Source organism: Physella acuta, unplaced genomic scaffold (assembly GCF_028476545.2).
Source record: "Physella acuta isolate Inbredline_101_S28 unplaced genomic scaffold, ASM2847654v3 ptg000209l, whole genome shotgun sequence".
NCBI classification, from domain to species: domain Eukaryota; kingdom Metazoa; phylum Mollusca; class Gastropoda; family Physidae; genus Physella; species Physella acuta.
In genome coordinates this window covers 617,396-630,076 of record NW_026731728.1, presented here as the reverse complement: position 1 = coordinate 630,076, position 12,681 = coordinate 617,396, and the positions used below count along the sequence as shown (strand labels likewise).

The following is a 12,681-nucleotide window of genomic DNA, read 5'->3' as shown; positions in this document are numbered from 1 at the left end:
CTAGTGAGCTAAAGTCTGACCTCCTCTGTTGTTTGCTGCCTCCACTAGTGAGCTAAAGGTTGACCTCTGACCTCCTCTGTTGTTTACTGCCTACACTAGTGAGCTAAAGTCTGACCTCCTCTATTGTTTGCTGCCTCCACTAGTGAGCTAAAGGTTGACCTCCTCTGTTGTTTGCTGCCTCCACTAGTGAGCTAAAGCTTGACCTCTGACCTCCTCTGTTGTTTGCTGCCTCCACCAGTGAGCTAAAGTCTGACCTCCTCTGTTGTTTACTGCCTCCACTAGTGAGCTAAAGTCTGACCTCCTCTGTTGTTTGCTGCCTCCACTAGTGAGCTAAAGTCTGACCTCCTCTGTTGTTTACTGCCTCCACTAGTGAGCTAAAGTCTGACCTCCTCTGTTGTTTGCTGCCTCCACTAGTGAGCTAAAGTCTGACCTCCTCTGTTGTTTACTGCCTCCACTAGTGAGCTAAAGTCTGACCTCCTCTGTTGTTTGCTGCCTCCACTAGTGAGCTAAAGTCTGACCTCCTCTGTTGTTTACTGCCTCCACTAGTGAGCTAAAGTCTGACCTCCTCTGTTGTTTGCTGCCTCCACTAGTGAGCTAAAGTCTGACCTCCTCTGTTGTTTGCTGCCTCCACTAGTGAGCTAAAGTCTGACCTCTGTTGTTTGCTGCCTCCACTAGTGAGCTAAAGTCTGACCTCCTCTGTTGTTTGCTGCCTCCACTAGTGAGCTAAAGGTTGACCTCTGACCTCCTCTGTTGTTTGCTGCCTCCACTAGTGAGCTAAAGTCTGACCTCCTCTGCTGTTTGCTGCCTCCACTAGTGAGCTAAAGTCTGACCTCCTCTGTTGTTTGCTGCCTCCACTAGTGAGCTAAAGTCTGACCTCCTCTGTTGTTTACTGCCTCCACTAGTAAGCTAAAGGTTGACCTCTGACCTCCTCTGTTGTTTACACCTCCACTAGTGAGCTAAAGTCTGACCTCCTCTGTTGTTTACTGCCTCCACTAGTGAGCTAAAGTCTGACCTCCTCTGTTGTTTACTGCCTCCACTAGTGAGCTAAAGTCTGACCTCCTCTGTTGTTTACTGCCTCCACTAGTGAGCTATAGTCTGACCTCCTCTGTTGTTTGCTGCCTCCACTAGTGAGCTAAAGTCTGACCTCCTCTGTTGTTTACTGCCTCCACTGGTGAGCTAAAGGTTGACCTCCTCTGTTGTTTGCTGCCTCCACAAGTGAGCTAAAGTCTGACCTCCTCTGTTGTTTGCTGCCTCCACTAGTGAGCTAAAGTCTGACCTCCTCTGTTGTTTACTGCCTCCACTAGTGAGCTAAAGTCTGACCTCCTCTGTTGTTTACTGCCTCCACTAGTGGGCTAAAGGTTGACCTCTGACCTCCTCTGTTGTTTACTGCCTCCACTAGTGAGCTAAAGTCTGACCTCCTCTGTTGTTTACTGACTCCACTAGTGAGCTAAAGTCTGACCTCCTCTGTTGTTTGCTGCCTCCACTAGTAAGCTAAAGGTTGACCTCTGACCTCCTATGTTGTTTACTGCCTCCACTAGTGAGCTAAAGTCTGACCTCCTCTGTTGTTTACTGCCTCCACTAGTGAGCTAAAGGTTGACCTCTGACCTCCTCTGTTGTTTGCTGCCTCCACTAGTGAGCTAAAGTCTGACCTCCTCTGTTGTTTGCTGCCTCCACTAGTGAGCTAAAGTCTGACCTCCTCTGTTGTTTACTGCCTCCACTAGTGAGCTAAAGTCTGACCTCCTCTGTTGTTTGCTGCCTCCACTAGTAAGCTAAAGGTTGACCTCTGACCTCCTCTGTTGTTTACTGCCTCCACTAGTGAGCTAAAGTCTGACCTCCTCTGTTGTTTACTGCCTCCACTAGTGAGCTAAAGGTTGACATCTGACCTCCTCTGTTGTTTGCTGCCTCCACTAGTGAGCTAAAGTCTGACCTCCTCTGTTGTTTACTGCCTCCACTAGTGAGCTAAAGTCTGACCTCCTCTGTTGTTTGCTGCCTCCACTAGTAAGCTAAAGGTTGACCTCTGACCTCCTCTGTTGTTTACTGCCTCCACTAGTGAGCTATAGTCTGACCTCCTCTGTTGTTTGCTGCCTCCACTAGTAAGCTAAAGTCTGACCTCCTCTGTTGTTTGCTGCCTCCACTAGTGAGCTAAAGTCTGACCTCCTCTGTTGTTTACTGCCTCCACTAGTGAGCTAAAGTCTGACCTCCTCTGTTGTTTACTGCCTCCACTAGTGAGCTAAAGTCTGACCTCCTCTGTTGTTTGCTGCCTCCACTAGTGAGCTAAAGTCTGACCTCCTCTGTTGTTTGCTGCCTCCACTAGTGAGCTAAAGTCTGACCTCCTCTGTTGTTTACTGCCTCCACTAGTGAGCTAAAGTCTGACCTCCTCTGTTGTTTACTGCCTCCACTAGTGAGCTAAAGTCTGACCTCCTCTGTTGTTTACTGCCTCCACTAGTGAGCTAAAGTCTGACCTCCTCTGTTGTTTACTGCCTCCACTAGTGAGCTAAAGTCTGACCTCCTCTGTTGTTTACTGCCTCCACTGGTGAGCTAAAGTCTGACCTCCTCTGTTGTTTGCTGCCTCCACTAGTAAGCTAAAGTCTGACCTCCTCTGTTGTTTGCTGCCTCCACTAGTGAGCTAAAGTCTGACCTCCTCTGTTGTTTACTGCCTCCACTAGTGAGCTAAAGTCTGACCTCCTCTGTTGTTTACTGCCTCCACTAGTGAGCTAAAGTCTGACCTCCTCTGTTGTTTACTGCCTCCACTAGTGAGCTAAAGTCTGACCTCCTCTGTTGTTTGCTGCCTCCACTAGTGAGCTAAAGTCTGACCTCCTCTGTTGTTTACTGCCTCCACTAGTGAGCTAAAGTCTGACCTCTGACCTCCTCTGTTGTTTGCTGCCTCCACTAGTGAGCTAAAGTCTGACCTCCTCTGTTGTTTGCTGCCTCCACTAGTGAGCTAAAGTCTGACCTCTGACCTCCTCTGTTGTTTACTGCCTCCACTAGTGAGCTAAAGTCTGACCTCTGACCTCCTCTGTTGTTTGCTGCCTCCACTAGTGAGCTAAAGTCTGACCTCCTCTGTTGTTTGCTGCCTCCACTAGTGAGCTAAAGTCTGACCTCCTCTGTTGTTTGCTGCCTCCACTAGTGAGCTAAAGTCTGACCTCCTCTGTTGTTTACTGCCTCCACTAGTGAGCTAAAGGTTGACCTCCTCTGTTGTTTGCTGCCTCCACTAGTAAGCTAAAGGTTGACCTCTGACCTCCTCTGTTGTTTACTGCCTCCACTAGTGAGCTAAAGTCTGACCTCCTCTGTTGTTTGCTGCCTCCACTAGTGAGCTAAAGGTTGACCTCTGACCTCCTCTGTTGTTTGCTGCCTCCACTAGTGAGCTAAAGTCTGACCTCTGACCTCCTCTGTTGTTTACTGCCTCCACTAGTGAGCTAAAGTCTGACCTCCTCTATTGTTTACTGCCTCCACTAGTGAGCTAAAGTCTGACCTCCTCTGTTGTTTACTGCCTCCACTAGTGAGCTAAAGTCTGACCTCCTCTGTTGTTTACTGCCTCCACTAGTGAGCTAAAGTCTGACCTCCTCTGTTGTTTGCCGCCTCCACTAGTAAGCTAAAGGTTGACCTCTGACCTCCTCTGTTGTTTGCTGCCTCCACTAGTGAGCTAAAGTCTGACCTCTGACCTCCTCTGTTGTTTACTGCCTCCACTAGTGAGCTAAAGTCTGACCTCCTCTGTTGTTTACTGCCTCCACTAGTGAGCTAAAGGTTGACCTCTGACCTCCTCTGTTGTTTACTGCCTCCACTAGTGAGCTAAAGTCTGACCTCCTCTGTTGTTTGCTGCCTCCACTAGTGAGCTAAAGTCTGACCTCCTCTGTTGTTTGCTGCCTCCACTAGTGAGCTAAAGTCTGACCTCCTCTGTTGTTTACTGCCTCCACTAGTGAGCTAAAGTCTGACCTCCTCTGTTGTTTACTGCCTCCACTAGTGAGCTAAAGTCTGACCTCCTCTGTTGTTTACTGCCTCCACTAGTGAGCTAAAGTCTGACCTCCTCTGTTGTTTGCTGCCTCCACTAGTGAGCTAAAGTCTGACCTCCTCTGTTGTTTACTGCCTCCACTAGTGAGCTAAAGTCTGACCTCCTCTGTTGTTTGCTGCCTCCACTAGTGAGCTAAAATCTGACCTCCTCTGTTGTTTGCTGCCTCCACTAGTGAGCTAAAGTCTGACCTCCTCTGTTGTTTACTGCCTCCACTAGTGAGCTAAAGTCTGACCTCCTCTGTTGTTTGCTGCCTCCACTAGTGAGCTAAAGTCTGACCTCCTCTGTTGTTTACTGCCTCCACTAGTGAGCTAAAGTCTGACCTCCTCTGTTGTTTGCTGCCTCCACTAGTGAGCTAAAGTCTGACCTCCTCTGTTGTTTACTGCCTCCACTAGTGAGCTAAAGTCTGACCTCCTCTGTTGTTTGCTGCCTCCACTAGTGAGCTAAAGTCTGACCTCCTCTGTTGTTTGCTGCCTCCACTAGTGAGCTAAAGTCTGACCTCTGACCTCCTCTGTTGTTTACTGCCTCCACTAGTGAGCTAAAGTCTGACCTCCTCTGTTGTTTGCTGCCTCCACTAGTGAGCTAAAGGTTGACCTCTGACCTCCTCTGTTGTTTACTGCCTCCACTAGTGAGCTATAGTCTGACCTCCTCTGTTGTTTGCTGCCTCCACTAGTGAGCTAAAGTCTGACCTCCTCTGTTGTTTGCTGCCTCCACTAGTGAGCTAAAGTCTGACCTCCTCTGTTGTTTGCTGCCTCCACTAGTGAGCTAAAGTCTGACCTCCTCTGTTGTTTACTGCCTCCACTAGTGAGCTAAAGTCTGACCTCCTCTGTTGTTTACTGCCTCCACTAGTGAGCTAAAGTCTGACCTCCTCTGTTGTTTGCTGCCTCCACTAGTGAGCTAAAGTCTGACCTCCTCTGTTGTTTGCTGCCTCCACTAGTGAGCTAAAGGTTGACCTCTGACCTCCTCTGTTGTTTGCTGCCTCCACTAGTGAGCTACAGTCTGACCTCCTCTGTTGTTTACTGCCTCCACTAGTGAGCTAAAGTCTGACCTCCTCTGTTGTTTGCTGCCTCCACTAGTGAGCTAAAGTCTGACCTCTTCTGTTGTTTGCTGCCTCCACTAGTGAGCTAAAGTCTGACCTCCTCTGTTGTTTGCTGCCTCCACTAGTGAGCTAAAGGTTGACCTCTGACCTCCTCTGTTGTTTGCTGCCTCCACTAGTGAGCTACAGTCTGACCTCCTCTGTTGTTTACTGCCTCCACTAGTGAGCTAAAGTCTGACCTCCTCTGTTGTTTGCTGCCTCCACTAGTGGGCTAAAGGTTGACCTCTGACCTCCTCTGTTGTTTACTGCCTCCACTAGTGAGCTAAAGTCTGACCTCCTCTGTTGTTTACTGCCTCCACTAGTAAGCTAAAGTCTGACCTCCTCTGTTGTTTGCTGCCTCCACTAGTGAGCTAAAGGTTGACCTCCTCTGTTGTTTGCTGCCTCCACTAGTGAGCTAAAGTCTGACCTCTGACCTCCTCTGTTGTTTACTGCCTCCACTAGTGAGCTAAAGTCTGACCTCCTCTGTTGTTTGCTGCCTCCACTAGTGAGCTAAAGTCTGACCTCCTCTGTTGTTTTCTGCCTCCACTAGTGAGCTAAAGTCTGACCTCCTCTGTTGTTTGCTGCCTCCACTAGTGAGCTAAAGTCTGACCTCCTCTGTTGTTTACTGCCTCCACTAGTGAGCTAAAGCTTGACCTCTGACCTCCTCTGTTGTTTGCTGCCTCCACTAGTGAGCTAAAGCTTGACCTCTGACCTCCTCTGTTGTTTACTGCCTCCACTAGTGAGCTAAAGGTTGACCTCTGACCTCCTCTGTTGTTTACTGCCTCCACTAGTGAGCTAAAGTCTGACCTCCTCTGTTGTTTGCTGCCTCCACTAGTGGGCTAAAGGTTGACCTCTGACCTCCTCTGTTGTTTGCTGCCTCCACTAGTAAGCTAAAGGTTGACCTCTGACCTCCTCTGTTGTTTGCTGCCTCCACTAGTGAGCTAAAGTCTGACCTCCTCTGTTGTTTACTGCCTCCACTAGTGAGCTAAAGGTTGACCTCTGACCTCCTCTGTTGTTTACTGCCTCCACTAGTGAGCTAAAGGTTGACCTCTGACCTCCTCTGTTGTTTACTGCCTCCACTAGTGAGCTAAAGTCTGACCTCCTCTGTTGTTTGCTGCCTCCACTAGTGAGCTAAAGTCTGACCTCCTCTGTTGTTTACTGCCTCCACTAGTGAGCTAAAGTCTGACCTCCTCTGTTGTTTACTGCCTCCACTAGTGAGCTAAAGTCTGACCTCCTCTGTTGTTTGCTGCCTCCACTAGTGAGCTAAAGTCTGACCTCCTCTGTTGTTTACTGCCTCCACTAGTAAGCTAAAGGTTGACCTCTGACCTCCTCTGTTGTTTACTGCCTCCACTAGTGAGCTAAAGTCTGACCTCCTCTGTTGTTTGCTGCCTCCACTAGTGAGCTAAAGGTTGACCTCTGACCTCCTCTGTTGTTTGCTGCCTCCACTAGTGATCTAAAGGTTGACCTCTGACCTCCTCTGTTGTTTACTGCCTCCACTAGTGAGCTAAAGTCTGACCTCCTCTGTTGTTTGCTGCCTCCACTAGTGAGCTAAAGGTTGACCTCTGACCTCCTCTGTTGTTTGCTGCCTCCACTAGTGAGCTAAAGGTTGACCTCCTCTGTTGTTTACTGCCTCCACTAGTGAGCTAAAGGTTGACCTCTGACCTCCTCTGTTGTTTACTGCCTCCACTAGTGAGCTAAAGGTTGACCTCTGACCTCCTCTGTTGTTTACTGCCTCCACTAGTGAGCTAAAGTCTGACCTCTGACCTCCCCAGGATTCTGGTCTGAAGCTGTACGGCCAGGTGTGTCCTGACACCTGCTCCAACTGCCACAAGGAGCTGAGCATCCAGCGCATGTTCAAGAAGGAGCCCATCTGTCTGCGCAGCAACTGCACCTACGCCTCCCTGCAGGCTGCCCTTGCTTGAGCCTTGAGAAAAATTTTACCCCCACCCCACCCATCTTTTTTAAATCACCCCCAACATCCCAGATTTTATTTTGTTTAGAGTTTTAAAATGAAAGTAATTTATCACTGCGTTAAATTGATTCTCCCATAACGTAACTGAATCTATTTATAACTTTAATAAACTTTTCATTGACTGAATACATAGTTTGTTGAAAGCATTTGGGGACAAAACTTCTTATTTCAGATTGTTTGAAAAGTAATTTATTCACCCCCCCCCCCTCCCCCTTCCCCCGTACCAACTTTCCTTCTCCCCCATCTCACAAACACATCTCTTGTGTGGTCATGTTCAACAGTTTGTTCACATTTTTTGTCTAACTAGAAAACATGCATTTTTTTTTAACAAATGAGTTTACCAAACTTTTGTCCAAAATGTTTCCCCAAACTTTTGACCAAAATGTTTCCCCAAACTTTTGACCAAAATGTTTCCCCAAACTTTAGACCAAAATGTTTCCCCAAACTTTGAACCTGTGAAGATGACCTCACAAGACTGGACCTAGACGGCAACTGACCTATGCACTCCACAGGACGCTGAGCATTTAGTCATGTGACACTAGTGGATGGACTGATGCTCTGTCCACTAGTGTCAGATGACCAGAGCTAAGTAGGAGAGAAACTGACAAGCAATGCTATCTACACATCTTACATTGGTCAGCATTAGATGAGCTGACCAGCAATGCTATCTACACATCTCACATAGTCAGCATTAGATCTTTTGTTTTGTTGAATTACAGCAGGTTAATTCAATTCATTGCACAATTTTAAAAAATCAAGCAAATAACTTTTGCTTACAGAAAAAAAAAGATGAAAGAAGTCATTGCTTGTGTTTCTATTCTGCTAAATTTTTGTTTCATTTTATTTGGTGAGGTTTTTAATTTTTACTTTTCTGTGTTGGTGGTGTGGATTGTTTTTAAATCCATTGACTCTCTTTAGCCTGTCTTTGTTTAGTAGGGCAGTCTTCATGAGTCCAGGGTGGACACTAAATACTCACTACTGCAGTACATTAGGAGAGTTAGGATACTGCAGGATAGTAGGATAGTCAGGATATCCAAACAACAGTTATTTTTTTCACCAAAAGTGAAAAAAAAAAAGTTTTAGTGTCAAGTACCAATCAAGCAGACAAAAATTTTAATGCTAAAAATTATTTTTTATAGAAAGACTGCCGTTTAAAAAAAATAATTTAATCAACTAGTTTTAATGAACAAGTCAATGAGCAGAATCTTTTTCTATTTACAGTTGATTAGACTGTGACAGTAGAGACTAGAGAGAAGGTTTCTGTAGCTTGAGGGGGTTACAATATTGACGAGTCTATGTACAACTCTATTTTTAGCTTTGTTGTGCCAAATAGTTTTTTGGGCAGAGAGAATTTAAAACTTTAAAATAGCCATGCTAGTTTGTTCAGCTCTTTCATCAACTATTTTACCAAACTGTCCACAAAATGGTTTTTACATTTTTTTATACAGAAGCATCAATCAAATAACAAGCTAACCATTAATTACAATTAGCAGCACAAAAATAAATTTTAAAAATATACAACTTTGTATCAGGGTTACATTTTTTTTTCAATTAAATGAATTATATTACAAATTTAAAGGTGAACATAATTTCATGACGTACTAAGTTAAGATTTTATGAAGTACTAAGTTAAGATTTTAGAGGGTATTTTTAGAACATTATTTGTAAGATTTGTAAATATTTTTGACATATATTCTATAGTTATATCTCAGCATGTTTTTCTCAGTGTAGGCCTATGTAGTGTAACTTTAGATAAAACTTAAATTCTATACACTCAATTGGGCTGGTAAGTAGGTCACCAACCAGTTCTATGGCTCATGCAGGTTTTATTGAGCCATAGAACTGGTTGGTGACCTACTTACTAGCCCTATTAGAGAGTTCAGCCTTTGATGAAACTAATTGTATAGCACTCAATTTAGAAAGCTAAATACAAATGTAATTTAAAGTCATTTATTTAATAAGAACAATTATCAGTTATTTGAAATTAATTTGGATTTTTTAAAAAATGTATTTAAATTTAAATATTTAAATTTTTATTTAATTATATTTAATCAGCGGGTTTTTTTTCTCTATTAGCTAAAAGAATTCTTTTTTTATCTTGGTCATTTTATTTCTACTAGCCTTGCATTCAAATACATTTAGATGAAAAGTTAGTCACAACCTAGATTGTCAGCTGTTTAAAGCTTTCTTGCAACTTTATTTTCTCAACTTGAAATGGTTAGTGTTGAAAGTCCCTTTACTCTCATGGTTGTTAGTGTTGAAAATCCCTTCGCTCTCATGTTTGTTACTGTTGAAAGTCCCTTCACTCTCATGTTTGTTAGTGTTTAAAGTCCTTTCACTCTCATTGAGTCCAGAAGTTATGATACAGCTGACTATACTCCTTATAGCCAAGTTGATTGGGTCCATTTAGCCAAGTTGATTGGGTCCATTTAGCCAAGTTGATTGGGTCCATTTAGCCAAGTTGATTGGGTCCATTTAGCCAAGTTGATTGGGTCCATTTAGCCAAGTTGATTGGGTCCATTTAGCCAAGTTGATTGGGTCCATTTAGCCAAGTTGATTGGGTCCATTTAGCCAAGTTGATTGGGTCCATTTAGCCAAGTTGATTGGGTCCATTTAGCCAAGTTGATTGGGTCCATTTAGCCAAGTTGATTGGGTCCATTTAGCCAAGTTGATTGGGTCCATTTAGCCAAGTTGATTGGGTCCATTTAGCCAAGTTGATTGGGTCCATTTAGCCAAGTTGATTGGGTCCATTTAGCCAAGTTGATTGGGTCCATTTAGCCAAGTTGATTGGGTCCATTTAGCCAAGTTGATTGGGTCCATTTAGCCAAGTTGATTGGGTCCATTTAGCCAAGTTGATTGGGTCCATTTAGCCAAGTTGATTGGGTCCATTTAGCCAAGTTGATTGGGTCCATTTAGCCAAGTTGATTGGGTCCATTTAGCCAAGTTGATTGGGTCCATTTAGCCAAGTTGACTCGGTCCATTTAGCCAAGTTGATTGGGTCCATTTAGCCAAGTTGATTGGGTCCATTTAGCCAAGTTGATTGGGTCCATTTAGCCAAGTTGATTGGGTCCATTTAGCCAAGTTGATTGGGTCCATTTAGCCAAGTTGACTCGGTCCATTTAGCCAAGTTGATTGGGTCCATTTAGCCAAGTTGATTGGGTCCATTTAGTAAGTTGATTGGGTCCATTTAGCCAAGTTGATTGGGTCCATTTAGCCAAGTTGATTGGGTCCATTTAGCCAAGTTGACTCGGTCCATTTAGCCAAGTTGATTGGGTCCATTTAGCCAAGTTGATTGGGTCCATTTAGCCAAGTTGATTGGGTCCATTTAGCCAAGTTGACTCGGTCCATTTAGCCAAGTTGATTGGGTCCATTTAGCCAAGTTGATTGGGTCCATTTAGCCAAGTTGATTGGGTCCATTTAGTAAGTTGATTGGGTCCATTTAGCCAAGTTGATTAGGTCACCATGACCCATGTGTGTGTACACATGCACCAACAATCACCACCACCACCAGCCAATGCTCACTGCTCCTCTGTCCTGGTCAGCAGAGGTCAGTCCGGTCCAGCAAATAAATCCATGACAGACAGACAGACCAGCAACCTCTGACAGACAGTATGGGTTTATTTCCCTTCATCGTTACCCCCTCCCCACCCCAACAAAGGGAAATAAGACGCTTGTTCCCCCAACATCTTGCTGGAGCAATCACCACGAGAGTGCTTGCCCCTGGAAGATGTTCAAGTAAATCCCTTGCACACGTCACACATTTCTCAAGGCTCGCCAAACAAGGGTAACATGCAGGTAAGGGAGGTCACTCGATACATTTAGACAACTCTAGATGTCAAAATAGCTCTGACCAATATTTTACACTTATTCATTATTAATATTATAATGCATTTTTTAAGTTTGTCATGAATTAATTTTGATCAGTGTTTTTAATTTACAATTTCAGCAAATGATTAATATTTAATTTGTATTTTTCAATAATTGGAAAGATTTGACAATTATTTTAAAGAGTTTAGTCGTGACCACGTGACCTGTTCCAGAAACTCTGGAAGAATTGATGACGTAACATCCGACAAATCCCTGGACTCGGTTCTTCATGTAACATCACGAGTTTCTGGGCAGGTCACGTGACTGAAGACTTTTGTCTGAGGCAAACTCTCAAGACAGACATTCAATTATCTGTTTACATTTTTTTTTAAATTGTGATTTAAGATGAAAGATGGTATCATTAATGGACTGGGAGATGGCTAGGATTATCTCCCATGTGTGAGGCTGCAAATCAAAACTTGGCTCAAACCGGTAGTTAGTAGAAAGCTGGCTTTTTCTCTTATTGCCTTACCTAGAGCTTTTAATTAGGTCAACTCAACTCAGCTGATGCTTGGGTTAACATAACCCAGGTCAGCAGGTGCTTGGGTTAACATGACCCAGGTCAACAGGTGCTTGGGTTAACATGACCCAGGTCAACAGGTGCTTGGGTTAGCATGACCCAGGTCAGCAGGTGCTTGGGTTAACATGACCCAGGTCAACAGGTGCTTGGGTTAGCATGACCCAGGTCAGCAGGTGCTTGGGTTAACATGACCCAGCACCTGAGCCAGGTCAACAGGCCTAACACAGGTGATGGGATGTCTTGTATCTGTGCTCTAAAATGTGATAGTTTTTTCTCTCTATTGTTGTATCAGTTTCATCTGTCTGGCCGGCAATAAAGTGACCAACATAAACAAAAGTTTTCTGGTTTTTTTTCTCTAAGTAGGGGCCTCTGATTACATTATCTATAAATAAAATTCTCTTCTTGGATACCATAGAAAACACCAAGCGCGCCTCCTAGCAGCCCCCTCTCTTCCTCTCTAGGCATATCACTACCACCCCCACCCCCACATGGTCTGGTGAGCTGTGGTTCACGCAAAATGTTTACAATTGTAGAGACGGGTTTAGTGACGGCTATTAGGGGCATATAATTTAGTTTGAAACTACTTTAAACTTAGGAAGGTAACTAAGAGGAGGCTGCTTTCGCGGGGTGGAGGGGGGTTTTAGTGTTTTAAAGCAAATATTTTCAGTGGCAGCATTCAAATAATGAATTACTGAAAAGTAGAAAATAAAACTAAATAGCGGCGTATAATTCGCCGCGGGTCGGCTCGTAGGTTTTAAATTATAAAAAAAAAAAAACTCTGGTAGATGTGCTGTTATCAAAGTTAGATTGGCCACCACACAGTTAGATTGGCCACCACACAGTTAGATTGGCCACCATAAAGTTAGATTGGCCACCACACAGTTAGATTGGCCACCACACAGTTAGATTGGCTACCACTAAGTTAGATTGGCCACCAAAAAGTTAGATTGGCCACCACAAAGTTAGATTGGCCACCACAAAGTTAGATTGGCCACCACAAAGATAGATTGGCCACCACAAAGATAGATTGGCCACCACACAGATAGATTGGCCACCACAAAGTTAGATTGGCCACCACAAAGATAGATTGGCCACCACAAAGTTAGATTGGCCACCACAAAGATAGATTGGCCACCACAAAGATAGATGGGACACACCAGGAGTTAGAGGCCTCGACGTTTTTCTATCAGTTGAAGGCTGATCATCGTGCTGTCTTTTTGATTGCTTGCTATAGCTGGTTT

The 12,681-nt window shown here is 44.4% G+C and overlaps 1 protein-coding gene across 3 annotated transcripts in view; it reads left to right on the top strand.

Moving 5' to 3' along the window:
* Positions 1 to 11,776, top strand: part of LOC131937392 (5-aminolevulinate synthase, erythroid-specific, mitochondrial) — a 68,668-nt gene extending 56,892 nt beyond the window's left edge. For all 3 annotated transcript variants that reach the window (XM_059294788.1, XM_059294787.1, XM_059294789.1), the window contains one exon: positions 6,854 to 11,776. In XM_059294788.1, coding sequence (XP_059150771.1) covers positions 6,854 to 7,003 — 150 coding nt within the window. In that variant the 3' untranslated portion in view covers positions 7,004 to 11,776. The remainder of the gene's footprint in view (positions 1 to 6,853) is intronic.
* The last annotated feature ends 905 nt before the right edge of the window (positions 11,777 to 12,681 follow it).